This window comes from Rhinoderma darwinii, chromosome 4 (genome assembly GCF_050947455.1).
Source record: "Rhinoderma darwinii isolate aRhiDar2 chromosome 4, aRhiDar2.hap1, whole genome shotgun sequence".
Lineage (NCBI taxonomy): Eukaryota > Metazoa > Chordata > Amphibia > Anura > Rhinodermatidae > Rhinoderma > Rhinoderma darwinii.
The window spans coordinates 401,578,771-401,596,868 of NC_134690.1; the positions used below are offsets into that span (position 1 = coordinate 401,578,771).

An 18,098-nucleotide genomic window follows, 5' to 3' on the forward strand; every position below is an offset into this window, starting at 1 on the left:
AAAAATTGTAGCGAGGTCCATATACAGGAGGGAATGGAAAGGTGTAAAAAAACAAACAAAATGGTGCTGGTTTATGCCATCTCAGGCTTGTGTGCAGTGACAATGGAAACCCATTTAATGAGCTCCGGACACATAGTTCTGCTGCTGATGTCCCTTCTGGAGCCAGTGTGGATCTCTATAGTGAGTGATACAACAGAGGACAGGCGATTATTACACGCCATGTTTTTCAGCACTCGACTTCCCCGCTCTGTGAGTTTGCGTGGTCTACTGCTTTGTAACTAAGCTGTTGTTAGTCCTACACGCTTCACAATAATAGCACTTACAGGTGACTAGGGAACATCTAGCAGATAATAATAGCACATACAGGTGACTAGGGAACATCTATCAGATAATAATAGCACATACAGGTTTCCGGGGCAGATCTAGCACATAATAATAACACTTACAGGTGACCGGGGAAGATCTAACAGATAATGAAAGCACTTACAGGTAACCGGGGCAGATCTAGCAGATAATAGCACTTACAGGTGAATAGAGAAGATCTAGCAGATAATAATAACAACCCTTACAGGTGAGAGGGGAAGATCTAACAGATAATAAAAGCACTTACAGCTGACCACGGCAGATCTAGCAGATAATAATAACACTTACAGGTGACCGGGGCAGATCTAGTAGATACTAGCACTTACAGGTGAATAGAGGAGATCTAGCAGATAATACTTACAGGTGACCAGGGCAGATCTAGCACATAATAACAACACTTACAGGTGAGAGGGGAAGATCTAACAGATTATAAAAGCACTTACAGGTGACCATGGCAGATCTAGCAGATAATAGCACTTACAGGTGAATAGAGGAGATCTAGCAGATAATACTTACAGGTGACCAGGGCAGATCTAGCAGATAATAATAACACTTACAGGTGAGAGGGGAAGATCTAACAGATTATAAAAGCACTTACAGGTGACCACGGCAGATCTAGCAGATAATAATAACGCTTACACCTGACCAGGGCAGAACTAGCAGAAAATAATTACACTTACAGGTGACCGGGGCAGATCTAGAGGATAATAATAAAACTTACAGGTGACTGGGGCAGATCTAGCAGATAATAATAACACAGGTGACTGGGGAAAATCTAGCAGATAATAACACTTACAGGTGACCGGGGCAGATCCAGAATATAATAATACTAATAATAATATTAATACTAGAAGCAAAGTTTGTCTATAGAGATTGCATGGCGGTGGCATGATTTTCTGCAGCGGTTTATAATGGGTGTGTAATATAATTCTGAGTGTGATTACAGATCAGTACATGCCAGAGATGAAATCTGAAATTGTGAACTCACCATGTTTTTCCATAAACCACGTGCACCCTGAGCGTGAGCTTTCTCTCCAAAATGGAAACAATCTGGAGCCATGAAGGATCTGTCAGGCACGCCTTTCTATATAGAACACAAACATAACTCTGTAGATTAGACTTTGTAAACCAAAAATATTCTACAGATGGTCCCTTCAGAAGGGAGAGCCCCGTAGGGTCAGAGGTACTTGTTATCGCCCACCTTCATTCTTGAACAATTATTTTAAGAGGCTGTATAGGGTTTGCTTTAAGTTTTGACATAAATTGCTTACATCATTTTTTGGTATTACAAGACGCTCCAAAAGTGGCTGAATGACAACGGTGAAATCTTCTTTGATGTCGTACAGTCCGCTCTCTACCAACTGGCGAGTCTTTTCCTAAAAATAATTGAATTATATATTTTTTTTATTATTTTTATTCCTTTTATATACTGGATTAGTATAAAAATGTCTGAATACTTACTTGATATTGCTTGTTAAATAATTTAACAGTGGAAATTTCAACCGAACCTTCAGGGTTATCGACCACACATCCGCACAACGCACTGCGGAAAGACACATTTATATCGGTCTGTCATTCATCCTTATTTTTCTTTTTTATATTAGAGACAGGACCAGTCAAATTTTTCTAACTTCCTCCGTTATTTAGATATTGGTGCCGTTATATTTGGCGCCCGATATGTAAATAACCCCCTGAACTGTCAATGGAGCCTGTAAATGGCAAGGGGGCGTGTAACATCGCTGTGACACTGTCCGATCAGCTACGGACAGTGTCACAGCTGCTTGTGCTGTGTGATCTCTCTCGCGAGATCACACAGGGTTTCCGTCACGGTCTGACGAGAGCTGAAGAGTGAGAGCATGCGCGCCCATACGCATGCGCACACAGCTCCGATGTCGCTGCCGACAATACTCCTGCCGCTTCTTCTCTTCCATGGCGGCGGCGGAGGAGCAGTGCGTGTGCGCGCGCATGCTCTCCTCCCCATTTCTTGTCAGACCTTGAAGTAAACACTGTGTGATCTCGCGAGAGAGATCACACAGCACCAGCAGCTGGGACACTGTCCGTAGCTGATTGGACAGTGTCACAGCGATAGTAACACGCCCCCTTGCCAATTACACGCCTCATTGACAGTTCAGGAAGATATTTACATATTGGGCACTAAATATAGCGGCACCGATATCTAAATAACGGAGGAAGTTATAAAAATTATTTCAAGTGAGACAGTGTTTGTAAAGCACTGCCCATTACATGCTGGACTCAGCTGCACATGTATGGGCATGTGAAAGGTTCCCTTTAATGCCCCCAAAGAGTGTGCCCAAGCCTCCCCAACTAAACGAAGCCACGTTCACATGACTAGAACTTCCCATTTTGGGTGTTAGCCCTATAACATTCCTATAATGTGGCTTCATTTAAATCATACCGGTACTAGAGTAAATATCTTGTATTATCATTGCGACATACACAAATAAATAAAATTACTGTAAAGGATCTGCCAGGCACAGCTTCTGTATCCACGCCCATAGGTAATCAGTCTGCACCTGCTTCTAATGTCTGTGAGACTAACTCCATCTTCCACCACTCAGGATGGCAGGCTTAGGAGTGGGAGAGCCTATCACAGCCTGGCCAGACGGAGCTAGCTCCCGCCCTCTGTCTATGTATACCTGCCTTTCCTGTTCCTCCTTTGCTTGTGATTCTTCTCGTGTGGTTTCCTGGCCCTGCTACAGCTTCTACTATTTGATCCTGCTCCATACTGACCCTGGCTTACTGACTACTCTCCTGCTCTGCGTTTGGTACCTTGTACACTCCTGGTTTGACTCGGCTTGTTCACTACTCTCCTGCTCTGCGTTTGGCACCTCGTACACTCCTGGTTTGACTCGGCTTGTTCACTTCTCTTGTTGCTCACGGTGTTGCCGTGGGCAACTGCCCCTTTCTCCCCCTAGCTCTGTGTACCCTTGTCTGTTTGTCTGTCGTGCACTTATTGAGCGTAGGGACCGTCGCCCAGTTGTACCCCGTCGCCTAGGGCGGGTCGTTGCAAGTAGGCAGGGACTGAGTGGCGGGTAGATTAGGGCTCACTTGTCTGGCTCCCCACCCCCGTCATTACAATTACTAAATTAAAATTACAAAATCTACTACAACCACTCAAAATTGGAACATCGCACCCTAGGAAGAGCCGCTGCACCTACGTTTTGATGAGTGGTTGGGGTCAAGAATAGGGTAATAATTGAAAATCCTGTGAAACCACAAAACAGGACTGGTTTTTTTTTTTTATTACCGACGTATTACGAGGAGACCCAAATCTATGGAAAATATAATTATGTGGTGAAAGGTTGAAGGCAAAAATAGAAGCGGGCAACCATCAACAAGACGGATGGAGACAATCAGAAATAATGAGCTCAACACTGGGAAGACCAAACACCCAAACAGAAGACAGGATATTATGGAGGAATTCTATTCAAATGATAGTCCTAAACTCTGGATGTGTGACCTGAATGTAGACCAGTTATAGACCTGTTTTAGTTGGTCAGATTATGACCTGGACCTTCCATAGGTTAACCATTAATGATCAGAAAACGTCTGTAAATAATTAGAGGCCTCGGTATCTTCTCTTCGTTAGGTCAGGGTTTTCAGAGATGACATTGAACAAGTGTATACACCAAGTAATTAGCTCCATTACTGATAAGGAGCCATAAAGATGTGGGATTAAACCCTGCACGGAGATCCAATCCTTGTGTTTAGGTCTATTTTTGTTCTACACTTTGACCCTATGTATCGATTCATTTCTGCATGAATATCTCACATACTGCTTTATAAATGTTTTGTTATTAGGGTCCTTTTACACCGGCCAATATTGGGGCGTAAAAACGAGTGCCGATCAACGAGACAGCTCGTTGATCGGCGCTCGTTTGCTCCTTCCACAAGGAGCTATGTATAAGGACAAGCGCTTGTTACTACGATCGCTCATCCCCATACATTTCAATCATGTCGGCAGCATATGTCCCAGTTTACATAGGGAGATGTGCTGCCAATAACAATAATATTTTGCGCTGCATGAACGATACGATCAGCCATTTGCTCGTTCATCGGCTAAGGGCAATGATCGGGAACGAGCGTTCGAATGAACACTCGTTTGCCCGATCATTGGCCCATGTAATAGGTGAAAGTATGGATATCCATTGGTTACAATAGGTGCCTTACTATGCCCCGAGATCAGTTTCTAGACTTGCAATATTGGATAAACCGAACTGGAGAACTTTTTACCGGCAACATAGACCTTTATGAGACTAACCTCATGAGTTGCTCCGGGCAGTGAGTATCCTTATTATAGTAGAGTTCCTTCAGGGGCAAAATGTCCAAAATTGTCACCAGATTGACAAACATCCTTGGAACCTGTGTGGAAAGAAAACATTGATTGAACCAAAAAGTTGAGGACTAGTGACAAAAATTTGCTCGTCTTCTCCCTTGCAACTATAATGGATGATGCAGATTACCTCCCAGGTGCCAAGCTTGGCCTTAGTCAATGCATATTGGATCTGGTCAAATAAAATTCTACTGCAGAATTCTGCCATCATTATGCGGAAGTAAAAGTGCTGAACCAATGGGACTGGACTATCAGGTCTGCCAGAATCTACCAGGGACTGGAGGTCCACCGAAATTCTGGATTCTCCGCCGTGGACATGGTTTCCAAGTCCACTGCACTTCCTTTTTCAGGATGAATAAAAGTTTGGACAGTTCGATAGAAAAAGATCATGCAAGAATCTCGCTATATCTCATGTTTCTTTGTAAAGCAATGTACCGTACCTCTTGCTGCAGATAGTCCAGAGCCTCCTTAAGGCGGGACACAAACTTTTCTGGAGAATGATATACCTGGTAAAATATAATGAATGAGTTACAATCTATTTTTTTCACTTATGACAAATGTATAAAAAGTGTGGCTACTTAGTGTAAGCTCTTTTGCTTGAGAACAAATGGTCATATTGATGACCTTGTGGACGGGATTGATAGCAAGGTGTCAGTTTTTGGTGATGATACATAACTTTGTAGGATACTTAAAACTCAGCTTGACTATAAAATAATGTTGCTAAACGTAAAGTAATGCAATAATAGAATTAATTCATATACATGAAATGGAATAAAACTGGGGATAACGGAACAAGAGAGGGACCTGGGTATTCTGGTTACAAATAAGCTAAGCAGCAGCACTCAATGTCAAGCAGCAGCTGCAAAAGCAAATAGGATTTTAGGCTGTATAAAAAGAGAAATAAAAATCTGTGATTCAAATGTAACATTACACCTCTATAAATGTAACATTACACCTCTATAAATGTAACATTACACCTCTATAAATGTAACATTACACCTCTATAAATGTAACATTACACCTCTATAAATGTAACATTACACCTCTATAAATGTAACATTACCCCTCTATAAATGTAACATTACACCTCTATAAATGTAACATTACCCCTCTATAAATGTAACATTACCCCTCTATAAATGCAACATTACCCCTCTATAAATGTAACATTACACCTCTATAAATGTAACATTACACCTCTATAAATGCAACATTACACCTCTATAAATGTAACATTACACCTCTATAAATGTAACATTACACCTCTATAAATGTAACATTACCCCTCTATAAATGTAACATTACCCCTCTATAAATGTAACATTACACCTCTATAAATGTAACATTACACCTCTATAAATGTAACATTACACCTCTATAAATGTAACATTACACCTCTATATATGTAACATTACACCTCTATAAATGTAACATTACACCTCTATATATGTAACATTACCCCTCTATAAATGTAACATTACCCCTCTATAAATGTAACATTACACCTCTATAAATGTAACATTACACCTCTATAAATGTAACATTACACCTCTATAAATGTAACATTACACCTCTATATATGTAACATTACACCTCTATAAATGTAACATTACACCTCTATATATGTAACATTACACCTCTATAAATGTAACATTACACCTCTATAAATGTAACATTACACCTCTATATATGTAACATTACACCTCTATAAATGTAACATTACACCTCTATATATGTAACATTACCCCTCTATAAATGTAACATTACCCCTCTATAAATGTAACATTACACCTCTATAAATGTAACATTACCCCTCTATAAATGTAACATTACCCCTCTATAAATGTAACATTACACCTCTATAAATGTAACATTACACCTCTATAAATGTAACATTACACCTCTATAAATGTAATATTACACCTCTATAAATGTAACATTACACCTCTATAAATGTAACATTACACCTCTATAAATGTAACATTACACCTCTATATATGTAACATTACACCTCTATAAATGTAACATTACACCTCTATAAATGTAACATTACCCCTCTATAAATGTAACATTACACCTCTATAAATGTAACATTACACCTCTATAAATGTAACATTACACCTCTATAAATGTAACATTACACCTCTATAAATGTAACATTACACCTCTATAAATGTAACATTACACCTCTATAAATGTAACATTACCCCTCTATAAATGTAACATTACACCTCTATAAATGTAACATTACACCTCTATAAATGTAACATTACCCCTCTATAAATGTAACATTACACCTCTATAAATGTAACATTACCCCTCTATAAATGTAACATTACACCTCTATAAATGTAACATTACACCTCTATAAATGTAATAGCACCCCTCTATAAATGTAACATTACCCCTCTATAAATGTAACATTACACCTCTATAAATGTAACATTACCCCTCTATAAATGTAACATTACCCCTCTATAAATGTAATATTACCCCTCTATAAATGTAACATTACACCTCTATAAATGTAACATTACCCCTCTATAAATGTAACATTACCCCTCTATAAATGTAACATTACACCTCTATAAATGTAACATTACACCTCTATAAATGTAACATTACACCTCTATAAATGTAACATTACACCTCTATAAATGTAACATTACCCCTCTATAAATGTAACATTACACCTCTATAAATGTAACATTACACCTCTATAAATGTAACATTACACCTCTATAAATGTAACATTACACCTCTATAAATGTAACATTACACCTCTATAAATATAACATTACACCTCTATAAATGTAACATTACACCTCTATAAATGTAACATTACACCTCTATAAATGTAACATTACACCTCTATAAATGTAACATTACCCCTCTATAAATGTAACATTACACCTCTATAAATGTAACATTACCCCTCTATAAATGTAACATTACACCTCTATAAATGTAACATTACCCCTCTATAAATGTAACATTACCCCTCTATAAATGTAACATTACCCCTCTATAAATGTAACATTACACCTCTATAAATGTAACATTACACCTCTATAAATGTAACATTACCCCTCTATAAATGTAACATTACCCCTCTATAAATGTAACATTACCCCTCTATAAATGTAACATTACCCCTCTATAAATGTAACATTACACCTCTATAAATGTAACATTACACCTCTATAAATGTAACATTACCCCTCTATAAATGTAACATTACACCTCTATAAATGTAACATTACACCTCTATATATGTAACATTACACCTCTATAAATGTAACATTACCCCTCTATAAATGTAACATTACACCTCTATAAATGTAACATTACACCTCTATAAATGTAACATTACCCCTCTATAAATGTAACATTACACCTCTATAAATGTAACATTACACCTCTATAAATGTAACATTACACCTCTATAAATGTAACATTACACCTCTATATATGTAACATTACCCCTCTATAAATGTAACATTACACCTCTATAAATGTAACATTACCCCTCTATAAATGTAACATTACCCCTCTATAAATGTAACATTACCCCTCTATAAATGTAACATTACACCTCTATAAATGTAACATTACCCCTCTATATATGTAACATTACACCTCTATAAATGTAACATTACACCTCTATAAATGTAACATCACACCTCTATAAATGTAACATTACACCTCTATAAATGTAACATTACACCTCTATAAATGTAACATTACACCTCTATAAATGTAACATTACACCTCTATAAATGTAACATTACACCTCTATAAATGTAACATTACACCTCTATAAATGTAACATTACCCCTCTATAAATGTAACATTACACCTCTATAAATGTAACATTACACCTCTATAAATGTAACATTACCCCTCTATAAATGTAACATTACACCTCTATAAATGTAACATTACACCTCTATAAATGTAACATTACCCCTCTATAAATGTAACATTACACCTCTATAAATGTAACATTACACTTCTATAAATGTAACATTACACCTCTATAAATGTAACATTACCCCTCTATAAATGTAACATTACCCCTCTATAAATGTAACATTACACCTCTATAAATGTAACATTACCCCTCTATAAATGTAACATTACCCCTCTATAAATGTAACATTACACCTCTATAAATGTAACATTACACCTCTATAAATGTAACATTACACCTCTATAAATGTAACATTACCCCTCTATAAATGTAACATTACACCTCTATAAATGTAACATTACCCCTCTATATATGTAACATTACACCTCTATAAATGTAACATTACACCTCTATAAATGTAACATTACACATCTATAAATGTAACATTACACCTCTATAAATGTAACATTACCCCTCTATAAATGTAACATTACCCCTCTATAAATGTAACATTACACCTCTATAAATGTAACATTACACCTCTATAAATGTAACATTACACCTCTATAAATGTAACATTACACCTCTATAAATGTAACATTACACCTCTATAAATGTAACATTACACCTCTATAAATGTAACATTACCCCTCTATAAATGTAACATTACCCCTCTATAAATGTAACATTACCCCTCTATAAATGTAATATTACCCCTCTATAAATGTAACATTACACCTCTATAAATGTAACATTACCCCTCTATAAATGTAACATTACACCTCTATAAATGTAACATTACCCCTCTATAAATGTAACATTACACCTCTATAAATGTAACATTACACCTCTATAAATGTAACATTACACCTCTATAAATGTAACATTACACCTCTATAAATGTAACATTACACCTCTATAAATGTAACATTACCCCTCTATAAATGTAACATTACACCTCTATAAATGTAACATTACACCTCTATAAATGTAACATTACACCTCTATAAATGTAACATTACACCTCTATAAATGTAACATTACCCCTCTATAAATGTAACATTACACCTCTATAAATGTAACATTACCCCTCTATAAATGTAACATTACCCCTCTATAAATGTAACATTACACCTCTATAAATGTAACATTACACATCTATAAATGTAACATTACACCTCTATAAATGTAACATTACCCCTCTATAAATGTAACATTACACCTCTATAAATGTAACATTGCCCCTCTATAAATGTAACATTACCCCTCTATAAATGTAACATTACACCTCTATAAATGTAACATTACACCTCTATAAATGTAACATTACACCTCTATAAATGTAACATTACACCTCTATAAATGTAACATTACACCTCTATAAATGTAACATTACACCTCTATAAATGTAACATTACACTTCTATAAATGTAACATTACACCTCTATAAATGTAACATTACACCTCTATAAATGTAACATTACACCTCTATAAATGTAACATTACACCTCTATAAATGTAACATTACACCTCTATAAATGTAACATTACACCTCTATAAATGTAACATTACCCCTCTATAAATGTAACATTACACCTCTATAAATGTAACATTACCCCTCTATAAATGTAACATTACACCTCTATAAATGTAACATTACACCTCTATAAATGTAACATTACACTTCTATAAATGTAACATTACACCTCTATAAATGTAACATTACACCTCTATAAATGTAACATTACACCTCTATAAATGTAACATTACACCTCTATAAATGTAACATTACACCTCTATAAATGTAACATTACACTTCTATAAATGTAACATTACACCTCTATAAATGTAACATTACCCCTCTATAAATGTAACATTACACCTCTATAAATGTAACATTACACCTCTATAAATGTAACATTACACCTCTATAAATGTAACATTACACCTCTATAAATGTAACATTACACCTCTATAAATGTAACATTACACCTCTATAAATGTAACATTACCCCTCTATAAATGTAACATTACACCTCTATATATGTAACATTACACCTCTATAAATGTAACATTACCCCTCTATAAATGTAACATTACACCTCTATAAATGTAACATTACCCCTCTATAAATGTAACATTACCCCTCTATAAATGTAACATTACACCTCTATAAATGTAACATTACACCTCTATAAATGTAACATTACACCTCTATAAATGTAACATTACACCTCTATAAATGTAACATTACACCTCTATAAATGTAACATTACACCTCTATAAATGTAACATTACACCTCTATAAATGTAACATTACCCCTCTATAAATGTAACATTACACCTCTATAAATGTAATATTACACCTCTATAAATGTAACATTACACCTCTATAAATGTAACATTACACCTCTATAAATGTAACATTACACCTCTATAAATGTAACATTACACCTCTATAAATGTAACATTACACCTCTATAAATGTAACATTACCCCTCTATAAATGTAACATTACACCTCTATAAATGTAACATTACACCTCTATAAATCCCTTGTAAGGCCACATCTTGAATATGGAATTCAGTTTGGGGTCCGTCTTCTTTTGACGCTATTTTTTGAATTATTATTATTATGCACTGAAGCTGGCACGTTCCCTGAGTTTTTCCAGCAAGATGGTCACCACCACATTATGGGTGTCAGGTCCGAGCATTCCTAGATGAACAGTTTCCTGGAAAGTGGATTGGTCGTCGTGGGCCAGTTGAATGGCCCCCTAGGTCTCCCGATCTGACCCCCTTAGACTTTTATCTTTGGGGTCATCTGAAGGCAATTGTCTATGCTGTAAAGATACGAGATGTGCAGCAACTGAAACTACGGATACTGGAAGCCTGTGCTAGCATTTCCTCTGCGGTGTTGCTATCAGTGTGTGAAGAGTGGGAGAAGAGGGTTGCATTGACAATCCAACACAATGGGCAGCACTTTGAACACATTTTATAAGTGGTCAGAAACTTGTAAATAACTCATGAAAGAATAAAGTACCGTTAAAACCAAGCACACGATTGTTTTTCTTGTGAAATTCTCGATAAGTTTGATGTGTCACATGACCCTTTCCCATTGAAAAAACTGAAGTTGGATACAAAATGGCCAACTTCAAAATAGCCACCATGGTCAACACCCAGCTTGAAAAGTTTCCCCCCTCCCATATACTAATGTGCCACAAACAGGAAGTTAATATCACCAACCATTCCCATTTTATTTAGGTCTATCCATATAAATGGCCCACCCTGTACTTCCAGTAATCCGGCACATTTGTATTTTCCTTATTACACAAAGTTTGTTACAAAAACAAAACTAAAAAGATGAAACAAGTTTATTGTAAACATCCTACACGTAGCTCTATAGCTCACAAAAAGTATAAAAATACATTAAAAAAAGGGTACAATACAATAGCAGTGCCCAGTATTATCATATAGTGCCCTAATGTACATAATCTGGCCAAAAGTATGTGGACCCCGACCATCACACCTATATGAGCTTGTTCGACATCCAATTCCAAAACCATGGACGTTAATATGGAGTTGGGTCCCTTTCGCAGTTATAACAGCCTCCAACCTTCTGGGAAGACTTTCCATAAGGATTTAGGGTGTTTGTAAGAATTGGTACCCATTTGTGTGGCCCGGCACTGATGTTGGGGGAGACGGTCTGGCTCGCATACAATAGGTCTATAGCCGCCTTTTTAAGGCCCTGTCACACTGGTCAATTATCAGGCAAACGAGCGTTCATATGATTGCTCGTTCCTGATCATTGCCGTGTATAAACAGGGCAACGATCAGCCGACGAACAAGCAAATGCTCGCTCATCGGCTGATCGTATCGTTTATGCTGCAAGAAATATTATCATTTACGGCAGCACATCTCCCTGTGTAAACAAGGACGTACTGCCCACATGATGGAAATGTATGGGGATGAGCGATCACAGTAACAGTCGCTCATCCCCATACATAGCTTCTTGTGAAAGGAGCAAACGAGCGCCGATCAACGAGCAGTCTCATACATCGGTGCTCGTAGAATTGGCAAGACTCTACAACGCTGTATTCAGAATGTCACCGCGTCTCCAAGACCCAGTGATGTACTATGCAACATTCCCATAGATGTAATAACTCTTTTTCCATGCGGGACCCCCAGTTCATTCACATATTTGAAAGATATCACATACCGGATTTTTGCAGATACCGCACAAGTCATTTCCTCCTATGAATATCGTCAGGAGTTTCCAGTCCTCTGTATAATTAATTAGCTAGACAAGAAGAATACAGAAAAGTTACCAGAGGCACACGGTTGTTCTTTTTGTTAGATTTCTGATTATCTAATTGGCTAAAATAAAATCAATGTTAATGAGTGAATGCCTATTGTTACAGTATTCATAATAATCTTGTCACTAGGTGGCGCTGTTCTCTTGCAGGTTGTTTGTTGATCAATGCAGACAAGGTGGGGTCATTGAGATTTTTTGTTTTTACAACAGCTTTACAGAGTATTTATTGGAAAATATCATGGAAATCAAGGTCAAGGCTGTATGGTGGGCTTGCGACAGCAACACAGCACTAAAATAATAATTGATGCTAGGGGTCTCGGGCAGCCACTTATCTCCCTCTCTCAATAGAAATATCATGCCTATTCAGTTGAGCCAAATAATTTCGCTGTCTGGCCAGCATAAGCTGTTTGGGTTAGCAGCATGCCCTATTGATGCCAGCTGATTTGGCCAAAAAGCCATGTGCTGCTTTTTAGGAAGATAATCTAACGGGGTCTTCTTATTCTATTTTACTTGTTAAATCACGTAAGACAATATATATATGATACGGTGACACTTCGGTTGTTTCCAGATCTGATCTTCAATGCTTTAGCCTGCACAAATCCTACGGGCATCTCAACTGGCATGGACGATCACAGAAGGCGGAACGCGTAGCGTGCGGGAAACCCTTAATTGTACTCACTCTAAAGTTGTGCATGGTTTTTGTCTTATTCACCAGTAACTTGGCCTGATCAAGCATATCACTGCAAAACAAGGGAAGACGGTCAATAGAAAAGTTACTTGTAGATGCAACCGTTCATGCCGGTCTAGGAAATCTTAGTGCACATTCAGGAATATAAGTCCGTAGCGGAATATCACAATATTCTTGAGATTTACTGTTCTTATTCACTAATCTTATTCACTATGAGAGACCATCTTAATATGGCCATAGACGACGGAAGGTGTTGCGACCTACCGACCAAGTCCCAAAGACATGAGACCATGCCATAAGTCGACATATGGTGCCCTATACTAACAAGTCTTTGTCTTTGTCCAATGAGCAGTCCATCAATCCAACCCAGATTTATTATCATTCTCAGTAAAGATCAATGTAATTCTTTTATAAAAGTGATTGACTGGGTTGTAAAATGTTTCCCTGCAGATGGTGAATCATGGTCATCCTAATAATTCACCATGTCAGTGACCCAAGCGTTTCCCTCCAGAGTGGACAAAATAGTTTAGGCTCTGAGTGTGTACGTTAGTTATATTGTCTCTAACTCTGGTGATCTAGGGTAGTGCATGGGTAAATATTGGATTCCCTGGTGGTCTAGGGTAATGTTCCCCTCCTTGGGGGTCTAGGGTAGAGGAATGGGTTCATATTTCATTCCCTGGTGGTCTAGGACAATATCCTCTTCTTTGGTGGTCTTCTTGAGAAGTAGATTGAGTTCATATTTTATTCATAAGTGGTCTAGCGTAGAAGAGGAAGCTAATACCTGGTGGTCTAGGGCAGTTTTTCTAAAGTTTTAGGATCTACTTAGTATTAGACAGGTGATCAGTGGATCATGAAATGCCGTAGGTGTGATATCTAAGGAATATCCCCAAATCATGACCTGTTGGGGGGACTTGAGGACTGGAGTTGAGAAACACTGGTCTAGGGTACAAAAGGGGCAACTATTTTATTCCATGGTGGTCTAGGGTAAAAGAAGGGGTTAATAACCGGTAGTCTGGTGGCTTACTCATTTCCCCAGGTTTCAGCGATGCATTTTGTGGTGTCCCCTCTATGATAGGAAGCAGAACATGATCGCGTTCAGCTTCCCTCCCTGACCTGATCTCCCCCCCCCCCCCGGACTCCGGTCTATAAGATGCAAAGATTTTTTAAGTAAGATTTTAGCATACGAAAAAGTTTAGTTAAAAAAATATGGTGTGTTTCTTTTACTTACAGAGATATTTACATTTCACTACAAAAGTGACAACAGGAAGTGTGGCCATATTGGTTATCAACATGGACGTAGTTTTTCAGAAACTGATGGTAGAACTTTGTTAGGGCCTGTTCGCTTTCCGTTCCGGGGTTCCGTCGGAGGTTTCAGTCGGGTGAACCCTGCAACGGAAAGTCAATCTGAAACCACAGCTTCCGTTTCCGTCACGATTGGTATCAATGGGGACTGAAACGGAAGCTGTGGTTTCAGTTTGACTTTCCGTTGCGGGGTTCACCCGACGGAAACCTCTGACGGAACCCCGGAAACGGAAAGCCAACGGTGATGTGAACAGACCCTTACTGATAGAAGAGGCTGATAAATTATAGTTTGACCATCAGTTTCTGAGAAGTTAATTCAAAAGTGACAACCAATATGGCCGCACTTCCTGTTGTCTAAAAATGGTCGCCGCAATAAAGCAGGAAAAAACGAATATATCTCGGTATATAAAATCACCAAACTTTGGCTGCTTTCACTTCTGCTTCAGTGAATCTCGAATGTGAGAGCCCATTTATTCACTTCACTTGAAAGTGCCCACCTCACTAAGGATGGCCCCAAAACAGGCCACTCTTTGGATCAATGCAGGTCCCAATGGCCAAACCCCCACCGATCAGTGTTTTATTACAGGTCCTATTGATATGACCTATAACACAAATTTAGGAAAGCCCCTTTAAGGAGTATTACATGAAGTCATCCAGGGGCTCTCTGTATGGATTATGGCAATATAAAGAGTGAATAAGAAGAATAGTAATGCCCTTTTTTACGTACTCTGCTTTTGCTCCAGGAACGGCCCGGTTCAGCCGTGCATTAGGTAAATGATGAGATCCCCTTTTTGTCGAGTACCCTTGTATATTAGGGTTAAACAGCCGGAGGATGTCTGTAAAACAAAAACTTTTTGTAACGTTGCAAATTAAATTTTTCACCTATTTCCCCCACCACTCAGCTCCTTCGTAAGTTATTGCCCCCTTAATGTCATTCGATACATTGACCCAGAGGGTCTACACATTTTAATTTCATGATATGGAGCCCAATAGAAAAAATGACAATAGTTTCCCCTGCCGCAACATCGTGGGACAGGATGGGCCGGCACTTACTGCCCTCTCTTACCCCCTCTCCTTGTTTGCAGGTGTCAACCCCTTCATCATTTCTTTTGCTTAGGCCCCATGCACACAACCATAAAAATCGCCTGTAACTGCGGACCGTAATTTCGATCCGCAATTACGGACCCGTTCACTTCTATTGACCACGGACACCTTCCCGTATATTTGCGGGAAGGTTTCCAGGCCGTAGAAGTGTACAGCAAAGGTTAGGACATGTCCATTCTTTTGATTTTTACAGGTCGTGTTCCCATACTTTGGCTGCCAGTGGCCGTAATCGTGGGCCATGATTACGGGCATGGCTATGTGCATGGGGCCTTAGAAAGGGGCAACCCTGTTCTGGCTCACACAGATCATAGGAAAGCGAGACATTTCTAACCATAGCTGGTCCTCCATTTTGATACTGATGGGGTCTCTTATTGGCGCTAGTTCATGGCACCCCCCTTTCAACCGAAGCAAGAGGGCCTGGTGCTTTTTGGACCCCACCTGCATCCCCTGTAAGACAGAATGGTGGCATGACCATCAAGCTAGTTGCCCTTTCCTTTGTTTGCATTGGAGAGAGTAAGCCCGGAAAAGTGGACGTTTCTAATGTGTTGCTAAAGAGGAAAAGTATACAGCAAAAGTGGAGCCGCGCTTTAAAGGGAACCTGTCAGCAGCATTTTACCTATTAAACCCGCAATACCAGGTGGTAGTGGGTGAGAAATCATATTTATGTCACCTCTAATTATCTTCTAAGTAGCTCTGTACCTTTTAGTATTCAGTTTTTTAGTGTTCCCGCGCCGTATGCTAATGAGCACAAGTCATATCTTCATTCCTCCAGCCTTTCCGACTTTACCTCGCCTCCGTACTTTTTATTGACAGCTCCTCGCCTCCCCCCAGCACACATGAAATCCTGCGCTTGCGCATCGATGTGCTGTTCTGGTGCATGCGCGCAACGGGACACCATAGCGGCGAATGCGCAGTAACTAGATTTGAGTTCCGGACGAAGCAGAGAAGGGTGTCGGACCATACATGATGGGCACATGCGCGCTATCTCAGACGAGATTTTGCCATTCAAGGTAGGCCAGTTTACAGAGGTGGGCGGGCATAAGAAGAGGAAAGAACAAGACTGCCGGATTATTACCATAAAAGTCGCAAAATGTTTGTGGACCGTTATTTACGATCGGAGGAGGAGTTTAGGAGAGGGGATAACTGCAATAAATTTTTTACAGCAGCGGCCAGTGAGGGGTGAGTAGAGTTCAATAGGTGAAATTCTGGTGACAGGTTCCCTTTAAGGCGTCGGGACTCCATTCGTGGGTTCCATCGGATCTTTCCATCAGGGGAACCCATGACCGGAATCCATAGGTTTCCGTTTGCATCACCATTCATTTCAATGGTGACGGATCCAGTGCAAATGGTTTCTGTTTGTCACTGTTGTGTGAGGATTCCATTGTTTTGATGGAATCAATAGCGCAGTCGACTACGGTATTGATTCTGTCAACACTACGGAACCCTTACACAACGGTGACAAACAGAAGCCATTTGCACCAGATCCATCACCATTGAAATCAATGGTCATGCAAACGGAATCCTATGGTTTCCGTTTGTTTCAGTTTGGATTCCGTTCCTGGGTTCCCCTGATGGAAAGGTCCGACAGAACCCATGAACGGAGTCCCGACGCAGATATGAACGAAGCCTAAAGGGGGTTTTACACTGGCGATTATCGAGCAGACAACCGTTCATATAAGGCTCGTTGCCGATAATTTCCCTGTGTAAACAGGGCAACGATCAGCAGATAAACGAGCAAACGCTTTATCTGCTGATCGTATAGTTTTAAAAAGTAAAATATTCTGGTTGTCGGCAGCTCATCCTGGTGTGTAAACAGGGAGACGTTATGCCGACATGATGATAATGTGTGAGGACGAGTGATCGGAGTAACGACCACTCGTCCCCAACCATCCTTGTGACAGGAGCAACCGAGCACCGATCAACGAGTTGTCTCGTTGATCGGCGTTCACTGCACCGGCCAAAATCGGCTGGTGTCATAGGGCCTTTAGAGGGGTAATTACTCTCTATTTTAGGAGATACACAATCTAAAATTGTCAAAGCCTCACCCTTTGTATTATCCCCAC

At 38.9% G+C, this 18,098-nt stretch overlaps 1 protein-coding gene across 1 annotated transcript in view; it reads right to left on the minus strand.

The window, feature by feature from the left end:
- PLB1 (phospholipase B1) overlaps positions 1-18,098 on the minus strand; it is a 105,735-nt gene that overhangs the window by 57,837 nt on the left and 29,800 nt on the right. Inside the window, exons 20-27 of the mRNA XM_075863770.1 lie at positions 15,659-15,767; positions 13,621-13,681; positions 12,846-12,926; positions 5,158-5,223; positions 4,646-4,746; positions 1,825-1,906; positions 1,635-1,739; positions 1,352-1,447 (exon numbers count right to left, since the gene is read on the minus strand). Coding sequence (XP_075719885.1) covers positions 1,352-1,447; positions 1,635-1,739; positions 1,825-1,906; positions 4,646-4,746; positions 5,158-5,223; positions 12,846-12,926; positions 13,621-13,681; positions 15,659-15,767 — 701 coding nt within the window. The remainder of the gene's footprint in view (positions 1-1,351; positions 1,448-1,634; positions 1,740-1,824; positions 1,907-4,645; positions 4,747-5,157; positions 5,224-12,845; positions 12,927-13,620; positions 13,682-15,658; positions 15,768-18,098) is intronic.